This window comes from Theropithecus gelada, chromosome 2 (assembly GCF_003255815.1).
Source record: "Theropithecus gelada isolate Dixy chromosome 2, Tgel_1.0, whole genome shotgun sequence".
In the NCBI taxonomy this organism is placed as follows: Eukaryota; Metazoa; Chordata; class Mammalia; order Primates; family Cercopithecidae; genus Theropithecus; species Theropithecus gelada.
This window is the reverse complement of record NC_037669.1, coordinates 21,342,608-21,369,438: the sequence shown is the minus strand read 5'-3', so window position 1 is coordinate 21,369,438 and position 26,831 is coordinate 21,342,608. Positions and strand designations below refer to the sequence as shown.

The window sequence follows — 26,831 nt, the reverse complement described above, 5'->3', positions numbered from 1 at the left end:
TATTTATTTGCTCACAGCAGCCATGTAGGCAAGCATCTCCATTTTACAGATGAGGCTCAGGAGGCCAAACAACTTGTTCATTGTCATGTAGTTCTCTAGGAACAGAAATGAAAATCAGGTCTCCTACTGCCTTTCAAAGTACTCCTTCTTCTTCTACAGAGTCCCCTTCCTTTTAATTCAAGGGAGAAGTTATAGTGAACCTTAGTTTTCCCAGTCCTGGTCCCAATTCTCAAGCACATTTATCATGAGGCAGGGGAAAGAGGAAGGGGCAATGTAATGCAATGGGAAAAATATGGGCTTCGGTGTTAGAGAGATCTGGGATTGAATACATTCCGATTCAGTCACTCACCAAATGTGTGACCTTGGCCAAGTTAGTTAATATCTTATAATCTCCATTTTCTCATCCATAAAACAGGAATAATGTATTATCTCTTGGGATCGTCGCAGAGATTTGAAGTAAAGCAAAGCACCAGACATATTGCAGTCCTCAATACATTTTACTCACTATTAGTATCAATGTTGAAGTCGAATGACTTCTTGCAACTGGATACCTATACATGTTTAGACTCCAGAGCTGGCAAAGCCTATGCTAAGATGGGATTAGTAGTAATGATAACATACAGTTGTACAGCATTTTTCAGTTAATGGAGTGCTTTTAGGTACATTTCTTTTAATCTTTAAATCAATATGGTAGGTGGGCAGGGAAGTCTTAGTTCTGAAAAAAGAAGGCCTGTGCATGGACACTCTGCCAGCAGAAACAGAGCTGAGACTAACCCTCAGCCTTCCGATTTCTAGTCCTACGTCTTCTACCCCTCCCCACCACCCTACAAGAATTATAACAGTTTTTTATTTCCTTTCAGAGAGTAAAACAGGGCATATTACTTCGGCCAAAGAGTTTCATTCTTTGGCTGTGGATTCTTTATTCTTACGACATAAAGATCTTCAGTGAATCACGATTTAAAAAAAAAGCCCACTCTCCTCATATGAGGACTTGGTTAAAAGCAGATGCCCAGAGATGTTGCCAAAGTCTATTAATTTATTTCCTTTGTTCTGATGTTGGCCCCATAGTGACCCATCTGCTGAGGTTGTCATCTTCTGAAATGTTACAGATTAAATGTTTATTTTTGTTAAAATATGCATTTGTGCCTAACATTATTATTATTATTATTATTATTGAGATGGAATATGTCACCCAGGCTGGAGTACAGTGGTGTGATCTCGGCTCACTGCAACCTCTGCCTCCCGGGTTCACACCATTCTCCTGCCTCAGCCTCCTGAGTAGCTGGGACTACAGGCACCCGCCACGATGCCTGGCTAATTTTTTGTATTTTTAGTAGAGACGGGGTTTTACCATATTAGCCAGGATGGTTTCCATTTCCTGACCTTGTGATCCACCCACCTCCACCTGATTATTTTTACATCTTTAGTTCAATCTAGCATACCATTGTCCACCTCCAGTCACTAAGCTCATTTGGAGTTACATGGCTAGATTTTAAAGACTCAGTAATAAAACTGGCTCCTGCAGATGTGATGCTCATGAATCGGTCTTCGGACCAACGGAGTTACCTGCCCACAAAGCCTCTCATCTGAGTGTTGAGTGTGTTTGTGGTTCTCTTTCATTGTAGGAGCAGGAAACGGATGCCACCAGCCACATTCACACTTACAGAAAACAAACACTGTTTGTCAGTGTGTGTGCTGTGGCCAGATTTCCAATCCAAACAATAACATTTAAAAATGCTATTACAGGCCTGTAATCCTAGCATTTTGGGAGGCTGAGGCGGGTGGATCACCTGAGGTCAGGAATTCGAGACCAGCCTGGCCAACATAGTGAAACTCTGTCTCTAGTAAAAATACAAAAATTAGCCGGGCATGGAGGTGCACGCCTGTAATTTTAGCTGTTCAGGAGGCCGAGGCAGGACAATTGCTTAAACCTGGGAGGTGGAGGTTGCAGTGAGCTGAGATCACACCACTGCACTCCAGCCTGGGCAGCAGAGTGAAACTCCATCTCAAGAGGAAAAAAAAAAAAAAAGCTATTACAGCTTCTTTTGAAACAATTTTTTTTTTTTCACATTTCTTCACATAAGGGAAAAACAGTGCTTTGCCAACAAGGAGCATGCTTTTTAATAATTTGGAAAAAATTAATATTAAAGCACATTAAAACCTTAAAAGACAAAATGAAAAAGAAAAATGTGGCAGTGTTTAGGTAAAATTTTTTCTTTCACTTTCTGACCTGGGTATGCCTAGGTAAGTGTATAAGCGTGTAATAGTTGTGAACAGTGCACTTCTTATTCTAGTCTTAAAAGCATTATTTTCTATATATTTTTCCATATTTCTACATAGTTATCATTTTTATTTGTATTTTTAACAGGTTGAAAATGCATTTACTGGGTTACCAGGCTACAAGGAAATTCGTGTACTTGAATTTAGGTAAATAGACTTGTTCTAAATATGCACATGTTCAGTAGCATTCTTTATTCTGAATGGAATGTCCATTATATTTATCATATATATATTCTAACAATAAATGATTTGAATGCTGTAACTTAATGCTATTTCTGGTAAATTAGTATTCTTGATGTTAGTTTTTCAGGTGAGGAAATTGATTTAGAAAAAGACCAAATAATAACTCAAAGAGATATATTAGGTCTAAAGTTGGCTAGGTTAAGAATTCAGGGATTCATGTCCCCAGCTTGCTGCCTACAAGTTACGTAGGTCTTATTTGGCACTGAGAGGAGCCTGAAGGCAGACGAGATGTGGCCCCAGTGTTTTCCTAAAGCTTGTCAGTGTGGTGATTTTGACATCTTGGTATGAGGCCACTCTGGAAGGGATGTATTAGTCCTTGTTTTAAACATAGCAGATCTGAGTAAACCAGACACCTCTTTTAAAGACATTTATTCCCTGCTTAAGACCCACAGTATAATACTTGTGAACATTTACTGAGTGAATACTTTACTGAGTGAATATTTTGTACTGAGTATGCCACATTGCTGAGCTCACTTAATCTTCAACCCTCTCAGGATAGATATTATTAATACTCATTTTTAAGAGGAGGAAACAGGTTTAAAGGGATGAAATATTAACCCAAAGCCAAGAGTTTGTAAACTGGGGTGGAGGAGGAATTTTGAAACAAAGCAGCTGACTTTATAGCTTTTCTTGCTCTGAACCTTCATGCTAGACTCAATGCCATGATTTAGGTGATGCTCTAGCCCAAGTTTAGATGTTATCCATCTCATTGGCTTGTTCTTGACAAAACTTCTGAGTTTACCAGAAATAACAGCAAGCACTTATATAGCATTTACAGTGTGCCAGGCTTTATATATATATGTATATTTACACACACACTATTTAATTCCAACATCAATGCTATGAGATAGTTACGATGCTCATATTTTTCAATAAGGAAACCAGAGCACAGGGAATTTAAATAATTTTCCCAGTGTTGTTTAGCTAGTTAGTGATGCAGGCTTAGTGGAAAGAGGCCAAATATTTAAAGTTGACCTACTTACCTAGTCTCATATCATGACCAGTAGCCCCCGTTCAACTTTAGCAGTTTTCAAACAGGATGCTGCCTCCAGTTGTAAGCTCAGATGAGAACCTGAGAATGTGAGGCCTTTGAAGGCCTCCCTTATTTGGCAGCACATGAAGGGCAACACAGTCGTTGGAGCCAACTTGCCTGGCTTCAAATCCTGCCTTTGCACTTCTGGCTGGATGCTTTTGGGTGTATTTCCAGGATTTAACTTCTCATTTGTATAAAAAAGACAATTTACCTTAATCCTGCTTTTTAAAAAAAATGCTTTTGAAATACCGTCAGCAAATTATTTAGCGTCTTTGTTCCATGGTTCTACACCTATATTATGAGGATACTAATAAGTCTTAATGAAGATTAAATCAACTAAGTTTTGTATAATGCTTAGCACAGTTCCTGGCACATGGAAAGTTCTATTTAAGCATCTGCTACATAAAATAATAAATATTAAAGTTTGTGCAGTATCCTGTGGATTAGTCGGTCCTGACTTTACCTAAACCCTTACTACTTTCCAGTGTACCATCTGATTTTAATATTACATAACATGTTGTATCCCAAAAAAGAAGGTTCCCAATTTTGTTAAAGCCAACAACTGGAGTTCTCTGCTGATTTACTGAAAAAAGTTTCTTGATGAAGAAATAACCATATGTGAATAGTTTTAAAGTATTTTTAAAATTTAGAAGAAAGTAAAGACCATGTCTTTAAAATAGAATGCTTTTTTCACCTTTGCTCACTTCCTTCAATCTATAGGAATTTGTCAGTATCTGATACTATGCAAGCATTTTACTTTAAGGTGGTATTTCAAAGAAATTCAGAGGAAATACACAAAGAACTTGCACTTTGATGAATGATGTGACAATAATACCTGTCTCAAACTCTGTTTAATATTTTCAATTTTTATTTTCAGGTCCCCCAAGGAAAATGACAGGTACTTTTTGGCACTTTCTCTAATGTCCATTGAATTGGGAGATAGGTTAGTAAATATGGCAGGCCGTAGGTCCAGGGGAGCATAACTCAAATCTTACATCACTTCCAATATCACTGTCTGACTTTTTCAGATCAGGGTTTGTCAAACTTTTCTATTAAGAGTCAGGTAGCAAATAATTTAAACTTTGCAGGCTATAAAGTCTCTGTTGCAACTACTCAATTCTGCCACTATCAGGTAAAAGTAGACATGGACAATATGTTGTAAATTAATGAGCTTTTCTGTGTTTCACTTTATTTATGGACATTGAATTTTATATAATTTTCACATGTCACAAAATATTGTTCTTTTTTTGGTTTTTTCAACGATTAAAAAATGTAAAATTCATTAACTCATGGGTAGTAGGCTGGATTTAGCTCACAGGCTGTTTAACTTTATGTTCCTGGCTTATTTCACTTAACATAACGTCCTCCAGTCCATCCGTGTTGCTGTGAATCACAGGATTTCCTTCTTTTCATGGCTAAATAGTATTCCATTGTGTATGTGTAACTGAGGGGAGGCTTGGCTGCTCACTGCTTGCAAAGCCAGTAACAAGGACGATGTGCAGTGAAAGGAAAGTGACTTTATTTCCAAAGCTAGCAGTGGGGGAAGCGGCCAACTTAACCTCCAGAAATGATTCAAACTTCAGGCTGGGAAGAGGGGATTGAAAAAGGAAATTGGCAATGGGAGGCATGCAGGAGGGGTGCTGGGTACAAGGTCTGCATGTCTTGTTCCAGTGGCTATCTCGAGCCATGGTCCACCAGGAGCGCAGCTGGCGTCATCTCAACAATGGCTGGGTTGTTGACTGTCTTGAGATAATCTCTGGAATTTTGCAGCTGCGTCTCCATGCTTGGTCTGTCTCAAGATTAGCCCCTGGAACTTCTAAGTAAGCATATACTTAGATATAAGCATGCAGTTAAATAAACGTGCATGGGGTAAGGGAGTACATGGTGGGAGATGGTAGGAGGGAGTGAAGTTTCAGAGTATGTTTCAGGGCTGTATTTTAAAACTAAGGGGGAAAAGGCTCCTACAGTTTGTTTCAAGGTTACAACTTGAGACTGGGAAGAAAGGAGAAGAGAAAAATTGTTTTAAAATGCATTTGGGGCCGGGCAGGGTGGCTCACACCGGTAATCTGGCTAACATGGTGAAACCCCATCTCTACTAAAAAATGCAAAAAATTAGCCGGGCGTGGTGGTGGGCGCCTGCGGTCCCAGTTGCTCCGGAGGCTGAGGCAGGAGAATGGCGTGAACCCAGGAGGCGGAGCTTGCAGTGAGCCGAGATCGCGCCACTGCACTCCAGCCTGGGCGGTACTGCGAGACTTCGTCTCAAAAACAAAAAAACAAAAAAAAAAAAAGGAAGCTAAACTACTTGGTTGCTTATATATACCACATTTTCTTAATTCATTCATCTGTTGTTGGACAGCCAGGTTGACCCCATATCTTGGCTGTTGTGAGTAGTGCTGAAATAAATAAACATGGCTGTGTGGATCTCTCTTTGATATACTAATTTCCTTCCCTTTGAATAAATGCCCAGTAGTGGGATTGCTGGATCATATGGTAGTTCCATTTGTAGTTTTTTGAGGAACTTCCATATTGTTTTCCACCGTGGCTATACAAGTTACATTCCCGCCAAAAGTATGTAAGAATCCCCTTTCTCTGGATCCTCACTAGCATTTGCTATTTTTTGTCTTTTTGATAATAGCTATCCTAACTGGCATTAGATGATACTTCATTTTGGTTTTGATTTGCATATCCCTGTTGATGAAAATGTTGAGCATTTTAAAATATATTTTTTGGCCATTTCTATGTTTTCTTTTGAGAAATGTCGATTCGGATCATTTGCACATTTTTAAATTGGATGATTATTTTGCTGTGGAGATATTTGAGTTTCTTCTGTATTCTGGATATTGATCCCATGTCAGATAAATAGTTTGCAAATATTTTATCTCATTCTTCAGGTTACTTTTTCACTCTGTTGATTGTTTCCTTTGCTGTGCACAAGCTTTTTAGTTTAATATAATTCTATTTGTTTTTTTTGTTTTTGTTGCCTATGCCTCTGAGGTCTTATTCATAAAATCTTTTTCAAGACCAATGTCCTGAATTATTTTCCCAATGTTTTCTTCTAGTATTTGATAGTTTTTCAAGTCTGACATTTAGGTCTTTGATCCATTTTGAGTGGATTTTTTGTACAGAGTGAGAGCTGAGGGGTCTAGTTTCATTCTTCTGCATATGGATATCCAGTTTTCCCAGCACCATTCATTGAAGAGAGTGTCCTTCCTGCAGTATATGTTCTTGACACTTATGCCAAAAATCAATTGGTTGTATATATGGATTGATTTCTGGATTCTCTATGCTGTTCACCATTGATCCGTGTGTCTGTTTTTATTGCTAGTACCAGGCTGTTTTGATGACTACAGCTTTGTACTTTATTTGAAGTCTAGTAGTATGATACATATCTTCAGCTTTGTTATTTTTTCTCAGGATTGCTTTGGCTATTTGGGGTCTTTTGTGGTTCCATACCAATTTTAAGACTTTTTTTTCTATTTCTGTGAAGAATGTCATTGGCATTTTGATAAGGATTGCTTCAAATCTGTAGACTGCTTTGAGTAGTATGGTCATTGTAACAATTTTAATTCTTCTGATGCAGGAGAATGGGATGTTTTCCCATTTTTTTTTTGTATCCCTTTTAATTTCTTTCATCAGTGTTTTGTAGTTTTTCTTGCAGAGGTCTTTCACCTGCTTGGTTAAATTTATTTTTACGTATTTTATTTTTCTTGTAGCTATTGTAAATGGGATTGCCTTTTTTTTTTTTTTTTCTCAGCTAAATTGTTACTTGTGTATAGAAATGCCACGGGATTTTTGTAAGTTGATTTTGTATCCTGCAACCTTACTAAATTCATGCATCAAATCTAGGAGTTTTTTAAATGGAGTCTTCGGGTTTTTCTCAGTGTAAGACCACATGATCAGCAAACAGGGATAATTTGACTTCCTCTTTTCCAACTTGTATGCCTTTTATTTATTTCTTTTGCTTGATTGCTCTGGATAGGACTTCTGGTACTATGTTGAACAGCAGTGGTAAAAGTGGGCATTCTTGCCTTGTTCCAGTTCTTAGAGGAAATGCTTCCAACTTTTCCCCATGCAGTATGATGTTAGCTGTGGCATTGTCATATGTGGACTTTATTGTATTGAGGTGCTTTTCCTCTACCTAATTTTTTGAGGGTTTTAATCATGAAGGCATGCTGAATTTTATTAAATAGTTTTTCTGTATCATTATGATGATCATATGGTTTTTATCCTTCATTCTGCTGATGTGATGTTTCATCCTTATTGATTTGCATATGTTGAACAATCCTTGCATTCCTGGGATAAATCCTACTTGGTCATGGTGTATTATCTTTTTGAGGGTCTATTGGATTTGATTTGCTAATATTTTGTTGAGAATTTTTGCATCTGTGTTCATCAGGGATTTTGCCCTGTAGTTTTCAATTTTTGTCATGTGCATGTCTGGTTTTGGAATAATTAAATTTTTCTGCTTTAATTTTGTGGAATAATTTCAGAAGAATTGGTATTCATTCTTCTTTAAAGGTTCAGTAGAATTCAGTGGTGAAGTCATCCAGTCCTGAACTTTTCTTTTTCAGTAGACTTTTTGTTACTGATTTAATCTTGTTACTTGTTGTTGGTCTGCTCAGGTTTTCTGTTTCTTTTTGGTTCAATTTTGGTAGGTTATATGTGTTCAGGAATTTATTTCCACTAGGTTTTCAAATTTATTGGCATATGGTTATTCAGAGTGGTCTGTAATTATCCTTTCCATTTCTGTGGTATTTGATGTGATGTCTGCTTTTTCATTTCTGATTTTATTTGTTTGGGTCCTCTATCTCTCTTTTCTTGAATCTGTAGATTACTTTGAGTAATGGTAGAATTCTATAGACCATTAGTCTAGCTAATGGTTTGCTGATTTTTGTCTATTCAAAAAACCAACTGTTTGTTTTGTTACTCTTTTGTATATTTATTTTGGTCTCCATGTCTTTTATTTCTGCTCTGATCTTTATTATTTCTTTCCTGCTACTAATTTTTTGGTTTGGTTTGTTTTTGCCTTTCTAGTTATTTGAGATGCATTGTTAAGTTGTTTATTTGAAATTGTTTTGGTTGTTTGATGTAGACATTTACTGCTATAAACTTGCCTCTTACTACTGCTTTTGCTGTGTCCCACAGGTTTTGGTATGTTGTGTTTCTATTTTCATTTGTTACAAGGAATATTTTGTTTTTATTTTAAATTTCTTCACCCATTGATCATTTAGGAGCATATTGTTTAACTTTCCTTTATTTGTATAGTTTTAAATTTGTCTCTTGTTTTGATTTCTAGTATAATTCCATTGTGGTCAGATAAGATACTTGATATAATTTTGATCAAAAATTTTTTTTGAGACTTGTTCTGTATCTTAACATATGGTCAATCATGGAAAATATTCCATGTACTAATGAAAACAGTGTGTATTCTGCAGCTGTGCATCTATTCAGTGAAATGTTCTGTAAATGCCTGTGAGGGCCACTTAGTCTGTGGTGCAGTTTAAATCTGGTGTTCCTTTGTTGATTTTTCTTTCTAGATGATTTGTTCTAGGGAGATAATGGGGTGTTGAAGTCCTCAACTGTTATTATATTGGGGTCTATCTCTCTGTTTAGATCTAATAATAATTGCTTTATATATCTTGGTGCTCCATTTTGGGCACAGGTATATTTATAATTGTTATATTTTCTTGCTGAATGGATTCCTTTATTATTATATAATGTCCTTCTTTGTCTCTTTTTTCAACTTTTGACTTGAAGTCTGTTTTTTCTAAGCATGGTTACTGCCACTTGCTTTTGGTTTCTGTTTATGTGAGATATATGCTTCCATCCCTTCACTTTAGATCTTTATGTGTCTTTATAGGTCATGTAAGTTTTTCGTAGGCAGCATATAGTTTGTCTTTTTTTTTTTTTTTAATCCTTTCAGCCAGTCAATATATTTTAAATGGAGAATTTAACCTATTTAACTTCAACATTGTAATTCACAGTTGAGAACGTCTGTCATTTTGTTGTTTGTTTTCTAGTTGTTTTGTATATTCTTTGTTCCTTATTTCTTCTTTCATTGTTTATTTTTATGGTTGCTTTGATCCTTTCTTGTAGTGTGGGGATGAGTGCCAGGTGTCTCTAGTCAGCCATATTACTGATGTCACCCACAATTGCTAACCTAGGTACAGTTTTCAAAATTATTCAGCATTGTCAGGAATTAACCAGCTGATAAAATTTATTTGTAACTTTTGGATGTATTTATATTCTGAGCTGTGTATAAATGAATGTATAGCACTGAGATAGTCTATAGGATATATAATATGCCGTTTCCCTCTCTCTCTTCGTAAGCATTTATATGCACATGAAGTTTTTTATTTGCTGTGCACCTCTTTTAAAATGTACTCATTATGTTAATTTAGTAGTATGCATTTGAAGTGAATCAACAACATATCCATCTGGTATACCCAATTTATATATTTAGCTTCAGGCTTTTTCAATATGTATCTGTTTCCTAGAAGAAGCTACAAAAGAAGAGATGTCTGAGTTTCTCCAAAATATCCTTATTTTGGTTGATCTTGATGAAATGTGATAGCACTATTTTTAATTTTAAAATATATATGCATCAAACAGCCAATCAGGGCATCTGAGGGGAGAGAATAAGAAAGGGTAAATTTCACCTCCACATGATTGATGTCTTTGGAAATAGCTGTCAGACACAGAAACTCTCCTCTGTATAGCAGCTGCCTGAGTCCAGTTCAAAAGATGAAAGATGATGATCCAGTGGTGGTTAGTTAACTTGGAGTTGCTAAGTATGGAGAGCCAGCACAGCTTTCTTCAATCAGATACTATTTTATCTGCCAGTCTGTATTCTGCTTCTCATGAATTTCCTTGGCCTCTCGGTTTTCTTTTATTCTGTCCGTCATCCTGAGATATCTTTGCACTCCATTACCATGCCAGAACTCAGTCTGTTCTGGGTCACAGTGATGTTCTTGGCCTTCAAAATAGATGGTTTTCTGGTATCTCAAGCACTTATTTGAGTTCTCTTTCCAGGACAAAAACATGGTAACAAATTATAACATCTCTCTGAGGCATTTTATCTTCTTTAATGAACTTATCTGTACTAGACAAGGTAGATTATAATAGAAGTATTATATTTAGATGTCCAATGGAAACATTGGGAGGCAAATAATATTTTGCCAATAAAGAGTAACACCAGTAATCTATTCCAGGCTGCCTGATTTGCATAGATTTCTTGATCCAGGAACATTTCTCTTGATCTTTTCCCTATCATTTGAAAAGTCATGCAAGGCACATGGTAGGTTCCCAGTAAATGCTTAACTCTCCTTGTCTGATTTTCTGCATAACCTAAGAACCAACTGAAGTGCTAACTGACATAACCTTTCTTCCACCCTCTTTTTCTTTTTTTCTTATAGTTTTTTTTTTTTTTAATCTTAGAGTCATATTTACACTAGAAGTAAGTTTAATAGGTTGTGCAAAAATCCCAAAAAGAAACCCACCTTTCTGGAGAGGTCGATATGGTCCATCACTCTAAGACTTGGAAGAGCATGCACATCCTTACAGAGCTGGGCTGTGGCCAGGAAACAATGTCTCTAAAATTATTAACCAGAAGATACAAATATATGAAGCTAATATGAATGTTCTTTAGGGTTAAAAATTGCTCTGTTATATTTAGAGTCTGAAAATGCTTCAGATTAAGTCAGGCATATCATGTACCGTTGTTTAAGTGGCATACATTCAATTGTCTTATCTGCCTACGTTAGGGAACAAAATTGACCATTTGTTTCTTCATTATTTTCACAAGCCTATATTGAACTACTATGAGCCAGGCATTGTGCTAGATGGTGGGGACATAGAGCCAAAAAATAATTGTGCTTATAAAGTTGGTGGGGAGATAGAACATGAGCACCAATCACGTCTTCATGTTAAAAAGAAGTTTCCCTGGGAGATGACAGCTAAGCTGAAGTAAAAAAGAAATAGCCAGGTGAAGAAGGTATCTATATGTGTGTGTACATGTGTATGTGGAAGATATAAGGGCTGGGAGGTAATAAGAGGCATTGCAGAGAGAAGGAAAAGATCCAGAAACAGAGCAGGTGCCTATGGTCTGCGAGTCTATCAGAATGACTGAAGGCTCATCAAGAGCAAGGGGGAATATGGTGTGATGAGTTCTGATCAGTAGGTGACCCTCTTATTGTTTGATTCTATCTTGTAACCATCATTTGATATTTTAGCATATTTTACTGATTTGATTTCTTTATAAATAATATTGGGAATTACCTATGAATCAACATTCTCAGATGTGCAAAACTGAAATACTTTCATTGCTTAGAGGATTGAGGGAAGTTCTAGAGACAAGCATATGTTTTTACTACTTAGAGCATCAGGGTGTCAAAGTGCTCAGTTATAACTTTTAAGAGCCCTGAACCACTGCATTAGAAGAGGTATCCTATCATATCTGGGAAGAAAACAGTATTGACGTCACTCAGAGTAAGACAGGAACATCAAAGAGGCCCGGCTGCTTGCTTGTATGGCAGGTGGGAGTGTCACCTTTATGGCTTTCCCTGCAGTCCAGGGTGTGTGATCTGTGCCGCGTAGGCCAGGCCAGGTCCAGACCAGTGCTCCCAGGAAGGAGAAGTCTCTTGAGGCCAGTCATGCTTACCAAACTATAAAAGACAATGAAGTCTCTAGGATGCCTATTGATCTATTTAAAAATGAGAAATATATGTGCCAACAGACCAATCAATTATTATAGCATTGACTGGCTCATGCATTCTTTCCTCATAGGAAAATTTGTAGGGAGTTATAATCAAAAGTTTCTTTTACAAGCTTGAAATCAAAAAGAGAAAGTTGGATGATCTCAGCAGCCAGTATCATCTAGCTGTGATAGCTTATTGTAGCCATTTCCAACCTAGGGATCTATTTCCCAAGGAACTCCCAACAAACTGGCCAGAAGCTTTCCACTAACTAGTAACATCAACGAGCCGACTAATTTCTTTTTTCCTATACTCTATGATGTCATCCTTACTATGTTGGTACTTTCCTTTAGATCTATAAATACCTTGATTATGCTGCAGGTTTCTTTTTACATTCAGGCAAGTATATATTTCTGTTCATCTAGTAGGCACTGGGTACCTCTCTGTGCTAGGCACCAAACTGAGCACTGGGGATAGAAACTCAAGGAGAGACTGAGACACCATCACTGTGAACAAAATCTTTGCACAAAGCAATGAAGGCTAAAATAAAGAAATATGTGAGGATATGTAAGTTCAGAGGAAGAAGCACGTTAGTTTAAATTTTATTCAATTTTTCATTTTTTATTTTTATGCTTTGTTTTGAGACTAGTTTGCTGCTGTGGAATGTCTGAAAGTGGCGAATTGCTTTTACTGCATGTCTGCCTTGAGTGGTTTGTCTCTTGGAAGGTAGTGTTGTCGTTTCCTCTGGAGGGATCTCGGTGTGGCTTGCTGGGTACTGACTGCCTATGAGGGATGTGCTGCAGAGACTGGCTGGAAGCCACAGTGATGACTGGTATTGAGCTGTCCTCATAATTACTTTTTTGGGTAATAGGTTAATTAAAGCTACTGAGAGGGTAGCATAGTAGTTCAGAATGTAGGGGCTGGAGTTGGACAGATCTGTGTTGAAATTATGACTCTGCCACATATTACATGTTATGAAATCTAAAGGAAGTCTTTTAACTGCTCTAAGGGCTTGTTTCCTCAACAATATTCTGAAGCTAAAATGTCTTTCATCAGGTTATTATGAAAATTAAATGAGATAAAGCATGTAAAATACCTGTCACATTATCAGCACTTACAAACTGTTAGCTTTTAGTTAGAGAAATCTGAGTTGGAGTCTAGAGGAGTATTTTTATTTGGTTTAAAATTTTATATTCTGATGTTATTTCTCCAAAAGACTAGTTAAGAAAATGTCAACACATCAACTCATACTTATTTATTTTCTGTCTTTCTGTCCTGTGTTCCAAGAAGTCTCCTCTTTGTTTGCTTGTGGAAAGGTTGATGGTGAAAAAGCCTAATTCCCAGACAAGTGCTGTTTGTTAGTACTTGTTGAGGTTTTACATAATTCACTAATAAGGGATTTAGCTTTAAAAAGAGAGAGAGAGAGAGAGCTTGTTTCTAGAGTATCTGAAAAAGAGAAATTCATATAGTCAATTTGGAACAGATTACTAAGTTGCATACAAAATTGGTTAATGCCCTGGAGGGTAGTAAAATATAACTTTAGAGATTTTTTTCCTACTAGGCCAAGAAAAAAATTACTTCATAATAGTTTTTTACAATTTAGTCTTAAACTTTATAGAACTGTAAATTGTCTGGGTTATCAAACCAAAGTATGTCTTCTGAAAGAACTGTCATATTAGAAAATACTCCAGCACAACATTTTAAAGGAAAATAATCATCAATTTGCTTTAGTACCAAGTTTTTCATAATTTTCCTACCACAATAGATAACTATGTTTCAGTACATAATTCATCTAACAACAACAATGAAGTGATGTGAGAGGATTTTGCACTGTCAAGAGGAATTAGAAAGACTGTTTTTAAAAAGGCAGGGGGGACATGCTAATAGGAAAAGAAGAAGTAGGCTGACAGTGAAGACGGAGGACTTGCCTTTGAAAGAGGAAAGAAGTGAGAACGTAGGGGAAGAAGATGCTCAGATCATTCTGCAGGGTTGCCTCTGTGGCCTCCTTACAATTCTTTTCCCTATTCTTAGAGCTATGACCACTCATTCTCTGGGAAGGAGGAGAGGATGGCAAAAGGTTGTCCAGGGTTTTCAGAGAAAAGTGATGGAATCCATGCTCTTTGAGACTCCCCATTTGTGTCCAATATTTGTTTCTTCATGGGTTCAATGCTCCTTTCTTTGTGCTTCCTTAGCTGAACCTAATCTGTTCTCTCTTTCCATCCATAGTGGCGTAGATGTTTACTATGCAGTTACCTTCAACGGTGAGGCCATTAGCAATACCACCTGGGACCTCATCAGCCTTCACTCCAACAAGGTGGAAAACCATGGCCTTGTGGAACTGGACGATAAACCCACTGTTGTTTATACAATCAGTAACTTCAGAGATTATATTGCTGAGACATTGCAGCAGAATTTTTTGCTGGGGAACTCTTCCTTGAATCCAGATCCTGATTCCCTGCAGCTTATCAATGGTGAGTTTCATATCCATCATGAAGTCCTTCCTTGATAGTTTCTTTTCCGGTATGCTCTGGTGTAAACTAATTTCCCAAAATATATAAGGTTCTGACCATTCTCTAGACTTTATGAGACAGGATTCAACCTGATATGAATGGAGCTTTAGCCGTGCAGCTCTTTTGGATAGATTAATCAGGGGCTTTCTGGAATATTTTTAGACAAAAGGCCACAGAGTGTGGAAAGTGGCAGTTAGAAATAGTTTAGAGAAATAGGAGCAAAGTATAAGAAAAAGGAAAGTAGTACTTGGAAGTATGTACTGAAACAGGCTATAATGCTTCCCTGACAACTGAGACATGAACTCTCTGAGGTAAGTCAGCTAGTAAAGGCTTAAAAATCAGAGTGTAGAAAAAAAGGAGGAGCTCAAGAAAGGCAATGGGAGATCTAGGTCAAAGAAGAAGTGATAATGGGTGCCGTGTGGAATCCCGGATAATCCAATACTGACTTTAAATTCAGATCGCTGTGGAGATCCTGTTATGATCCATAATGAACAGGTGGATATGACAGATCGTGAAGAAGAGGGTGTTTAACCTGGATTTGGAGGCTACAGGGTGCCCAGTCAACCTTGGACTTAAAACTTGCTAAGATTCTGGCTACTAGTATGCAGCATCTTAACTCATCAGGGCCACGGTATCCTGCTAACTCACTTGCTACTTTGCATTTGCTTCTATTCTCCATGATTTCTTTACTCATTGGTAGTTTAGCTTTTAAAATGTTCAGTGGAATATGCATTACTGAAGTGACAGCATGGGAGAAGTACCAGCTGCCGAGGAGGAAAATCTACAAGTGAGTCAATACTAATGATGCATTTTTACAGCCTCTTTAGCTGCCACACATTTTAAAGAGAAAACAGCCTCTGTCCTGTCCTTTCAGGCAGCTACTACCTAGCCGTGTGCGTGTGTGTGTGTGCGCGTGCGTGTGTGTGTGTGTGCGCGCGCGCGTGTGCGTGTGTGTGTGCGCGCGTGTGCGTGTGTGTGTGCGCGCGTGTGCGTGTGTGCGCGCGTGTGCGTGTGTGTGTGTGCGCGTGTGCATGTGTGTGCGCGCGTGTGTGTGTGTGTGTGTAACAAATGAACAAAAATAGACACTAGAGAAGCCAGAGAGGCTTGTTGGATTTACACAGGAAGATCAGAAAATTAATAATCAAAGAAAATAGTAGATTTAAAAGGCAAGGTAGGGAAGGAGAATTTTTAGAGAGACAAAGAAGAGTCTTGTCTTTCCAGGCAGTTATGTGTGTGTGTGTGTGTGTGTGTGTGTGTATTTGTGTATATGTGTGTGTGAAAGAGACAGAGAAAGTGAGAAAGGGAAAGGGAGAGAAAAAATTTTTAATAAGATTTTACTGCATGTGATTTAATCTCTTTTTTCCCCAAATAAGATTTTGTCTCTGCCTCTGTCTTTCTCTCTCTCTCTCTTTCTTTCTCTCTCTCTTTCTTTCTTTTCTTTTCTTCTCTTTTCTTTCTTTCTTTTTTCCAGACCAAAACTTTACATTGCTTTCAACTTATTTTGGCTGCTGGACCAACCGTTTTTTTTAATGTGACACTCTGCTGGGACAGGGTCACAAAGTGGTCTGGGCTTTATATGAATTACATAGGACTTTAAGATGGAGAAGCACTGTCTTCAGTGGAGGAGAGTGGTATAGGACCATTCATTCTGAAACATTAGGGAGCCTTTATATTTTGGAGTAGGTATCCTGCGCTCACTTCTTCATATACTCCTTTGTCATTGTTGAATCTCTGCTGGAATACTAGGGCTAGATAAAACAGTGAACAGATAAGAAGCTTGTTATAATCTGAAACTGCTGAAGTCCCTCTGGCAATGCTAATAGAGATTAGCCGGGGCTAACCATAGGGACGGCATATGGGCAGAAGATTCTAGGCATCAGGATATTGGGATCAGACAGAGAAAAGATATAGTTAGGAGATCATGACCTAAGTGGGTTAAGAACCGACATTGAGCAGAAGGTGCAAACACCAAGGTCAGTAGCTGGAGTGGTAGGAGAATGGCATGAAGATTAAGGTCTACAATAAACAGAGGTTGCTTAGGAAATGACATCCACAAACAGTATTGCAAGATCTTCCTTTTGTGTGGAGCCTGTGGGTGGAGCCACTTTCATAAAGGTGTCCTGAAAAGAGGTAAACGACTTTCTTAGAATTTGTAAGCAAGTTCAACAAAAGCTTTACAATATCTAATACCAACTAATTCAAGTGCCTTAGGCTTTCCTTAGATGTATATTTCAATTAGTCAGAAGTTTGTCTCTCAAGTTTATTTCTATTGTCAGGCCAACTTCAGAGTTCTGAATGGTGGCAGCTTTCTATGTAACTTGATCATTATCTCAAAAGACATGATCCTCCTTGTATTAGTCCATTCTCACACTGCTCTAAAGAACCTGAGGCTGGGTAATTTATGAAGAAAAGACGTTTAATTGACTTATGGTTCCACAGGCTGTACAGGCAGCATGGCCGGAAGGCCTCAGGAAACTTACAATCATGGCAGAAGGTGAAGAGGTGAAGGGCAAGCAAGCACGTCTTGCCATGGTGGAGCAGAAGGGAGGCAGGGGAAGAGACAGAGAGAGAGAGAGAGGGAGAGAGAGAAGTGCCACACACTTTTAACCAACTAGATCTCATCAGGACTCACTCACTGTCACGAGAACAGCAAAGAGGAAATCTGCCCCCCTGATCCAATCACCTTCCACCAGGCCCCACTTCCAGCACTTGGGATCGCAACTCAACATGAGATTTGGGTGGGGACATAGAGACAAAGCATATCACTTCTTGATCGTGTGGAGCTTATTTTTCATAGAAGACAAGATAATTGTATACACAGTTTTTAAAAGTTTTGGAAAATACATAAGCCAAATAGGGTTTTTGACCTTTGCTTGATTCCTGTTAAGTCAGGCCAGTGGGAACAGGTGGATAAAGAGACTCTACTTCTATTTTTGGTTGCATACACCAGATCACTCTCCTGGCAATCCCTTCTTTTTAGCTTTTATTGATTTTCTCTCCCCTGTAGGCAAAATCAGCTGCTTCTTTGTCTGTGTCACCATATATTGTATATATGCCCCTTACATTGTTTTAGAATTTGTGTTTATTTCCCTGATATATGCAATACTTCCAGAAGAGAAACTTGGCTTTATTAATGTTTATAGCCTCAACTTTGGTAAAGTCTGTGGTAACTAGCAAGGATTCATTAAATTTTTGTTGAATTATATTATATAATCTACTCTCTATGTTGCTCTTTAATATCATTACAGTGATAAAGATTTTTGGTGTCCTAGCTCAGTTTTCAAAGGTACTTTCTTCCCAAAAGGCAATTATGTTTGCATACTTTTCTACCATTCTTAGCATAAACCAAATGAATTGAAATTTTAGTACAACTTTTTTACTTAAAAATTAATTTAAAAATAAGCGCTTCATAGGAATCTTAAACAGAATAAAAACTGACTTGAGAAAGGAAAGGAAGTAATAGAGGATGTCCTAAATGTAATAATGGGAAGAATCTTTATTTTATGTTAGATTCTTATAATTCAGGCAGATTGTGCTAATATAAATAAAATATCTGAATAAAGTAATAAATATTTTCTAAGTAAGTGTGTCCCGTATGTTCTGCTAGAATCTAAACTATGAAGAGGAAGAACTTGGCTTTCAGTTGTCCCTGCACCTCAAATACAGTACGGCCTCAACTAAAAATGTTCTCTAATGTTGTTCTTTCCTCAGTGAGAGGAGTTTTGCGTCACCAAACTGAAGATCTAGTTTGGAACACCCAAAGTTCAAGTCTTCAGGCAACGCCATCATCTATTCTGGTATGTTTTTATATTTTATGCTAGAACTAGGCCCTCAAGCTTCTCTTCTTTCTTCCCTCACCTGCTTACTTTGGCATTATACATTTCCCAAGCTGTTCTCATTTCAATTATTCTCTTGCATCATCCCTAGACCATTACTCATAGGTGTCAGCTCATAGGTACCAAGTGTTGGTTCAGAAAATTTAAGCCTTCTGCAGTGGTGAAATAAAGTCTGCATTGCCAAACTCCACACAGGGTAGAAAACTTATTTATGGTTCCTACTTGTTCGGTGATGATTAAGCTATTAAGTGCCCGCTGAGTTGTTCTCTGAGAGTTACCCAGAAATAGATTTTATAGCCAAGATGATAAATTGATGTACTAGGTATAGAGCGTAGATTTTTTGTTTCAATGATTATAGTGAAAAAAAGGTTACACTGCGAAGCACATAGAACAGTGTGTGTACGGAAGGGAGAGAAAGAAGCATATCTGCTAGCTGACGGATGACAGGGACTCTAAATCAGGCCTCCTTGTAACCTGGACTGAAAACTCCCGCTTGCATAGAAACAGCATGGGACGAACTTTCCTTTTTGTTCTTACCACCCAGCTGCATTAGGAATTCCTCTTCCCCTTAAACCTCCACTTGCCACTTCACTTGTAGGGAGTTATACAGTAGGAAAGAAACAGCATAGTTTAAACAACAATGATAACATCTACAACCACAAACCACTACAGAATTACCTGTCTACAATGAATACAGGAATCTTTTGTTATCACATAGAAACAGTAAGGGGACTCCCTTCTCATCGACATTCCTTGCTTTTCTTCCCTCTGAAAATGTATTTTCTGTCTCATATCAGCTATTTGAATTACTTGTTTCTCGACTTTAATGGAGCGATGGAAATTCAGAAAGCCTGCCCTTAATTCCTGTAACCATTAATCTCTGCAGCCATTTCTTCTACTAGGTTACAGAGTAACTCATTATTACAATGTAGAATTACTAAAAACAATCTTTTCACTGAGTTACATATTGGACAAAATAGATTAGAAGAGATTTACAGAGAGTACATTCATTTGGTGTGTATTTATTTCTTCACTTATTCATTCATTCAAATATGTTTGTTTTGTGCTTTCTATGTGCCAAGAGCTTGTGAAACTAAGACAAATAAGGTGTGGCTCTGCCTACAAAAATTTCTAGTCTGGTAGTAGTAGACAGATTTCTAAACAAGGTGATGCAGACATTGTCCTAGAGGTCGATCCAGGGTACAGGGAGCGATGACAGCACCACGACTCTCCCGCTTTTAATCACATTCTCTAACCACAGGAGGAGCTTCGTGATGATATTTTAGAATCATATTGTGAAGATGAGAATTTCTATATAAGCCAGAGCGTGTAAACTGGAGACTAGCTGGATCCAACTATAGACATGCAGCTTGGGACCAAATTAAAAAAAAATAAGTCAATATTTTAAAACTAGGAGATTTTTACATAAAAATGCAGATTTCTGGCTTCTTTTGAACACCAGGAAGATCTGCTACTGTTAAGTTCATATTCCCTTGTGGCAGAAAGTGGCTGGAGCTTGGCTGTGGCTGCCCCTTAATGATAGCAAGCACCAGTAGGCTCACTTGTTCATTTATGTTGCAGTGCTTTCATTTGCATTTATGCCAACTCATTACTTTTTTGAATAGTGATTACTGTAGGGCATTCATTAACAATTTAAGGAAACATTAGAATGTTAATGGGAGATGATAAGGCATGAAAACAAGGAATGATTAATTAGAAATGTCTAGTTATTACTTTCTTTTTAATTTATTCCTTCCCTCCCTTTCTTCACGCCCTTGCCAACTGTTAGCAAGATTTTACTCTACCATAGAAGTGAGGTGGGTTCCCCCCCTAGATTTTATTTTAAAAAATTATTTTATATATACAGAGCTGCAATAATCATATTACTAATCATTTTATTGTTTTTATTATTAGTAATAAAGGCTTTATTCAAAGAGTAAAAAAATGTTATTTTAGAGCTAGGAATGTTGGGAAAGGGAATTTGACACCTTTCTGGCACCCTGACTTGGAAAATCACTTGTACAGTGTGCTTTCTTTAGGACTAACAAGCTTTTCAATTGGCAGTGGCAGAAATGAAATTGGCCAATATAATACAGTTGTCAATATACTACAGTGAACTAAAAGAAAGCATAAATTAAATTTGTTACTATGGGAACATCTATGGATAGAAAAATTAATGAAGGGCTATTCCTGGCATGTATATGTTAACCTTTCAAAATGTATAAGAAAGCTTCATTGCCATGCCAGTTTTTAGGGAATATGTATTTGGAAGGGATGGTCTTTCTTCTTTATTTGAAAAGTCAAGTTGTTTACTTTCACATTTTATATTGTCTGTGACTTGACTTTTGGAAAGATTTTATATATTGTTTCACTTTTAATTTTTTACGAAGTGAAAAGGCATTTTGTTTACAGATACACTGAAATGGTATATTACTGCTTGAGGATTTCTTTTTCATTGAGGATTCAGCTGCTTTCCTAATGTGTGTCAGGTTATGCGCTCCATCTGATAAAACTCAATTTCTTAAGCATGGCTTGAAGGGCTTAAGTTATCTCACTTGAGTTTTCTTGTAAAGTACATTTGGAATTTGCAAGAATATATGAGTAACTTTAACACATCTCTGGAAGTAGTTTTATATAATTAAAAGGAATAAAGTGAATTCCCTCTTATGGAATGATCATCATCATTGTAACTACTTTATTGAAGAACAGAACTTGGTATTGAGCAAATGGCCTTCTTTTCCCTGACTACAAATGTAATTTTCAGTCCTAGAAAAATAAAGGGGAAGGCTACAAACTTTTTTTCTGTGTAAACAGCCTCCATATCCCATAGAGCAGATACCTGAATATTAGGAGATGGCTGCCCACACTCCCTCCATCTGTGTTGACCTGGGTTGTATAAACCTGTGGAGTATGTTAACCCAAATGAGCGCATGGACTGCCAAGTCTGTTTGCTCTAGTTTCTCCTCTGAGAATCCTTTTACCACTTGGGAATATACACTTGTAGAGACCTCTGGATGAATTTCTGTTAGTGGGAAAAGCACTGGCACTGAGAAATCTAGAGACTTGGCTGCTTCCAGTCTGTTTTTTTTTCTCTTTTTTTGTGTGTCCTTGAGCATTTCACTTCTATGATCCTCAGTTCCCTCTCTTTAATAGGCATGGTTATACTACATGTGTTCTTGAGTCCTTCTAAGTGTAAAATGTGATAATTTAGTTATGTTCACATACATGTGCATGCTCAGCCCCTCTTACCAATATAAGATTTTTACAAGCCAAAGGATGGCCTCATAAAGCACATGAGCCTTTGGCAAGACAAGATCTGGTGTTTTTACTTAACTTTTTTGCCTTTCACTTTCTGGACTTTAATTTGTTGTCTTCCATTTCTCTGGAAATAAACTCTTGCTCTATCTCTGTTCGTGAGGACTCAGAATAACTTAGACCCTCTAGGCAGAAATATGAACCAGCTTTATTCTATTTGGTGGTAAGTTATGTAGGAGCACTCTGCACACAGGTCAGCAATTGTAAGCCACCTCTACTGAATAGAGTTATGTAAGGTTAACTCTACTCCTGGTAATTGCATGGTGTTTTCTGAGACAGTGTATTGCGCTGTCACCCGGGCTGGAGTGCAGTGGTGTGATCATAGCTCACTGAAGCCTCAAACTCCTTGGGTTCAAGTGATCCTCCTGCTTCAGCCTCCAGAGTACTATAGGAATGTAATATAGGAGTGCACCAAGGCACCCAGTTATTTTTTTATTTTATGATTTTTGTAGAGACAGAGTCTTACTCTGTTGCCCAGACTTGCATGCTCTTAAAGTTTACTAGAAAAATGCCAGAAGTCATCTCTCCAATTAGATCTTCTTTTTCTTTTTTTGTCCTGAATCATGAAACATGTCTTCTTATCCTCAGGTGCACTTCTGTTAGGAGATTCCCCAAGAGGGAATTTTGTGTCCTGAGATCTTTCTCTTTCTCTATAGGTTGTTTTGCAATTGTACCTAGTCATTTAATGATGGCCTCTGGCTTCCTCTTTCTTTACAGATGTTTTGCTTTTTCTCTCATACATTTCACTTCAACAGATTCAGGAGATTTGGTTATTAGACTCCAGTCTAATTCCTAGATATATCTTGCTTCTATTTCTTTTCTTTTTTTTTTTTTTTAGCCAAAGCTACATTGCCAAAAATGTTGGCTAACATTGCATCATATACTTTTTATCACTCTCCTTTTTCCTTTCCAGATTTTTATTTTCTGGCTAAATTTACATTTAGCCAGAATGATATCATTTTTGGTTCATGTTGTTGTTTTAAGTGATTCTCATTCCTTATTTGCTGGGCATTTATATTTCATTTTGGATTGTCTAATCACTTTTTGACAGAAATGACTTAAACTTTAATGGATTTTTAAATGAGGTATATTATAAAACGATGGCACCTTTGCATAATATCACTCATCCAGGGTCTCAGCAGTAAGAGAATCATCTAGAAGAATCTACTAATGGAGATGTGGATAGGGTTAAGGGAGCATAAAAAGAATGTTGAGGTATGCAGAGACTAACAACAGTGGGAAGCAATTACCACTACCATCCATTGGAGTACAGAGGAAGGGGAGGAAATGCTGTTACCAGAGCCCATGGACAGCTGGAGCTGTAATTGTGGAGGGAGAAGCACAGCTATGCTAGACACATAGTATTGAGGCTTGGAGGAAGCAGGGAAGACATACCTTGACCTCTCTTCCCCCTGTCCTTTGATCTGCTTATGCTTCCCATTGGCCAAACTCAAACAGAAAACAAATGCAAGGCAGCATTTGCAAGACTGGAACAGATCACAGGGTCAGCCTCCTAGGGCAGAGGGCAGGGAGAGAAGGATCTGAAGTGGTGGTGACAAATACAGAAGAATCACCATGGTGACCCACTTAAAATAGGAACCAATGAAAACAACATGGACAAGGCAGGAAGTGATGTTGTAACTGAGTTCCACAAAAGAAAATAAGATTTTCTTTTTAAACTAAAGTGCTTTTAGTTTAAAGATGGTAGATGAAACTGTGGGTAACCCTCTATAGAACCAATGACCTTCTGTTATTACCATCTTTCCTGTGCATTTGTCACTAGGGGAAGGGACAAAGTAGGACATGCCTGGTGGTTTCTTGCCTCATGGTCCCCCATCTGTGACTGGGAGAGTGTATAGTTCAAAGCCTTCTTACACAGCTCTTTGACAGAGAGACAAGGGGCACTGTGAAGACAAAGCATAAAAGACTAATTAGGCCTTGTGTAATAGTCTGTTTTCACACTGCTGCTAAAGACATACCTGAGACTGGGCAATTTACAAAAGAAAGAGGTTTAATGGACTCACAGCTCCATGTGGCTCGGGAGGCCTCACAATTATGGCAGAAGGTGAAAGGCACATGTCACATGGTAGTAGACAAGAGCCGAGAGCTTGTGCAGGGAAAATCCCCTTTATAAAACCATCATATCTCATGAGACTTATTCACTATCACGAGAATAGCATGGGAAAGACCTGCCCCCATGATTCAATCACCTCCCACCAAGTCCCTCCCACAACATGTGGAAATTCAAGATGAGATTTGGGTGGGGACACAGTCAAACCATATCACCTTGTTTTGGGTCAGCTGTCTTCATAGGCCAGTATGTTCTGTTTTATTTCATGGCCATAGACTGAACTCTAGTTAGCCACCCTAAAATTGTGTGCTTTGTTCAAAAAGCATATTAGGGTTGAGACTGTCAGTGCAAATTTACTATTGCTGATAGGAGTCTCCTGGAGTTGCGGGGAGGAGGTTAGATTCAGCATTTCTTATTCCTAGTTTTCATTTTGTTCATAGGTATAACATGAATTTTAGTCTTTTGATAGACTTATAAATATGGGAAATTTCTTAAAGGTTCCAGTTGATAAGAAATAAAATCATTTAGCAACTGAAGAAGTATATTAGAAACACAGGCTGGAATATTATGCCCAGAACATGATCCAGCCATTTCCTCTACTAGAGAACTTTTACAAATACCCATGTCTAGGTTCTCCTCCCAGACCAATTAAGTTAACATTTCTGAGTGTCAGCCCTGGGAATTGGTGTTTTTCAAAAGCTTCCATGTGATTCAAATACCTTTTTTTATTTTGTTTTTTTTTTTTTTTTTTTTGAGATGGTGTTTTGCTCTCATTGTCCAGGCTGGAGTGCAATGGTGCGATCTTAGCTCACCGCAACCTCTGCCTCCCAGGTTCAAGTGATTCTCCTGCCTCAGCCTCACGAGTAGCTGGGATTACAGGCATGTGCCACCACACCCAGCTAATTTTGTATTTTTAGCAGAGATGGGGTTTCTCCATGTTGGTCATAGCTGGCCTCGAACTCCTAACCTCAGGTGATCCACCTGCCTTGGCCTCCCAAAGTGCTGGGATTAAAGGTGTGAGCCACCACACCCGACCTCAAATACCTTCTTAGGACTGAAAAGAATTGTTCTTTTCTCTTTTCCTTTTTCAGTTTTCATATATCCAGGATATATTTTATGAGTTTTTTCCATGTGGATTGTACTTCTCTATCTTTGTTATTCAGAATCCGGAATAAATTATATAAACTCCTGCCAAATACCGTGGCCATTTTACCTCTTAGCAGTATTGTTAAACTTTTTTTTTTTTTTTTTTTTGAGACAATGTCTTGCTCTATAGCCCAGGCTGTAGTGCAGTGGGTTGATCATAGCTCACAGTAGTCTTGAATTCCCAGGATCAAGTGATCCTCCTCCCTCAGCCTCCCAAGTAGCTAGAACTCCAGGTGTGTGCCACCATGCCTGGCTAAGCTAATTTTTTGTTGTTGTTGAGATGGGGTCTTGTTATGTTACCCGGACTGGATTTCTAGCCTCAAGCGATCCTCCTGGTTCAGCATCCCAAAGTGCTGGGATTATAGACGTGAGCCACTGTGGCTGGCTGATTATTGTACATTTACATAGACAGTTCTTCATAAAATTAAATAATTAACATGTTCAAGGTTTGTGTTTCTGTATACTTCTCCATTTCTGAACTACATTTTAAGATAAGATTAGTAGTACATTAGTAAAACATCACTAGAAAGAGGAAATTGTTTATGTTTCATAAGTGTGATACCATTTTACAGGAGTGGCTATTCATTTGAGGTAACCAGACTACATTTTGTTGTGGTGACATTTCTGACCAAACTAGAGGGCCTTCATTAACTAATTATCTTTTCAGAACGATGAATAAAATTGTCAGTTGTTCTTTCCTACTGTGGGCAATGGACTTAGATCTTTGCCAACAAGTTACAGATAACAGTAACTTCTATGTATTTAAAGTCATTTAAGCTAAAAACACAGAGGAAAATGAACCATCTAAAGAAAAAAAACATTTTCTCTCACAAATTCACTTTGTTTGAGGGCTTTAAAATATGTTACCTCATCTGTCCTTGCTTTTCAGGTGAGAGGTGATATAGTTTTTCTCTAGAAATTGGAATTTGACTATAAATCTGTTTGATTCTGGAGCCCATGTCTCCCCCTACTCCCAATACTATTAATACACTGCCTCCTTGTCCCTAGAAAATCTGGGAATATAGACAGATAGGTGGTATTTAAAATCACTTTTTATATGTTTCTTTTATCTATGATATGATTTAGCCTTTTTTTCCCCCCAGGATAATACCTTTCAAGCTGCATGGCCCTCAGCAGATGAATCCACCACCAGCAGTATTCCACCACTTGATTTCAGCTCTGGTCCTCCCTCAGCCACTGGCAGGGAACTCTGGTCAGAAAGTCCTTTGGGTGATTTAGTGTCTACACACAAATTAGCCTTTCCCTCGAAGATGGGCCTCAGTTCTTCCCCAGAGGTTTTAGAGGTTAGCAGCTTGACTCTTCATTCTGTCACCCCGGCAGTGCTTCAGACTGGCTTGCCTGTGGCTTCTGAGGAAAGGACTTCTGGATCTCACTTGGTAGAAGATGGTGAGAAACTTTAATCGCTTTTCATACTTCTTGTTGTATCTGATGACAGGGTTTTTAGAGAGAGGAAGAGACTATGGCTATGAAAAAAACGTAGTAGTATTCATTAGGGGTAAAATGTCTTGGTAAAATTGTTTGTGAGAGGAAACAATCAAATTTAATTTGTTGGAATGGAGAGTCCAAATAGGTAAATAATAAGAAGTAAACTTGGGGAGCTGGGGTGGGGATCAATTAACAGATATTTTGAAGGTCATATCGAAGGGTATATAGTTTAGTTAAATTACTGCTACTACTATTAAA

General features: G+C 37.9%; 1 protein-coding gene across 1 annotated transcript in view; it reads left to right on the top strand.

Annotated features, from left to right (window-relative positions):
• Positions 1-26,831, top strand: part of IMPG2 (interphotoreceptor matrix proteoglycan 2) — a 99,163-nt gene that overhangs the window by 52,302 nt on the left and 20,030 nt on the right. The window contains exons 8-12 of the mRNA XM_025376459.1: positions 2,369-2,427; positions 4,434-4,454; positions 14,476-14,720; positions 18,471-18,556; positions 26,231-26,534. Coding sequence (XP_025232244.1) covers positions 2,369-2,427; positions 4,434-4,454; positions 14,476-14,720; positions 18,471-18,556; positions 26,231-26,534 — 715 coding nt within the window. The remainder of the gene's footprint in view (positions 1-2,368; positions 2,428-4,433; positions 4,455-14,475; positions 14,721-18,470; positions 18,557-26,230; positions 26,535-26,831) is intronic.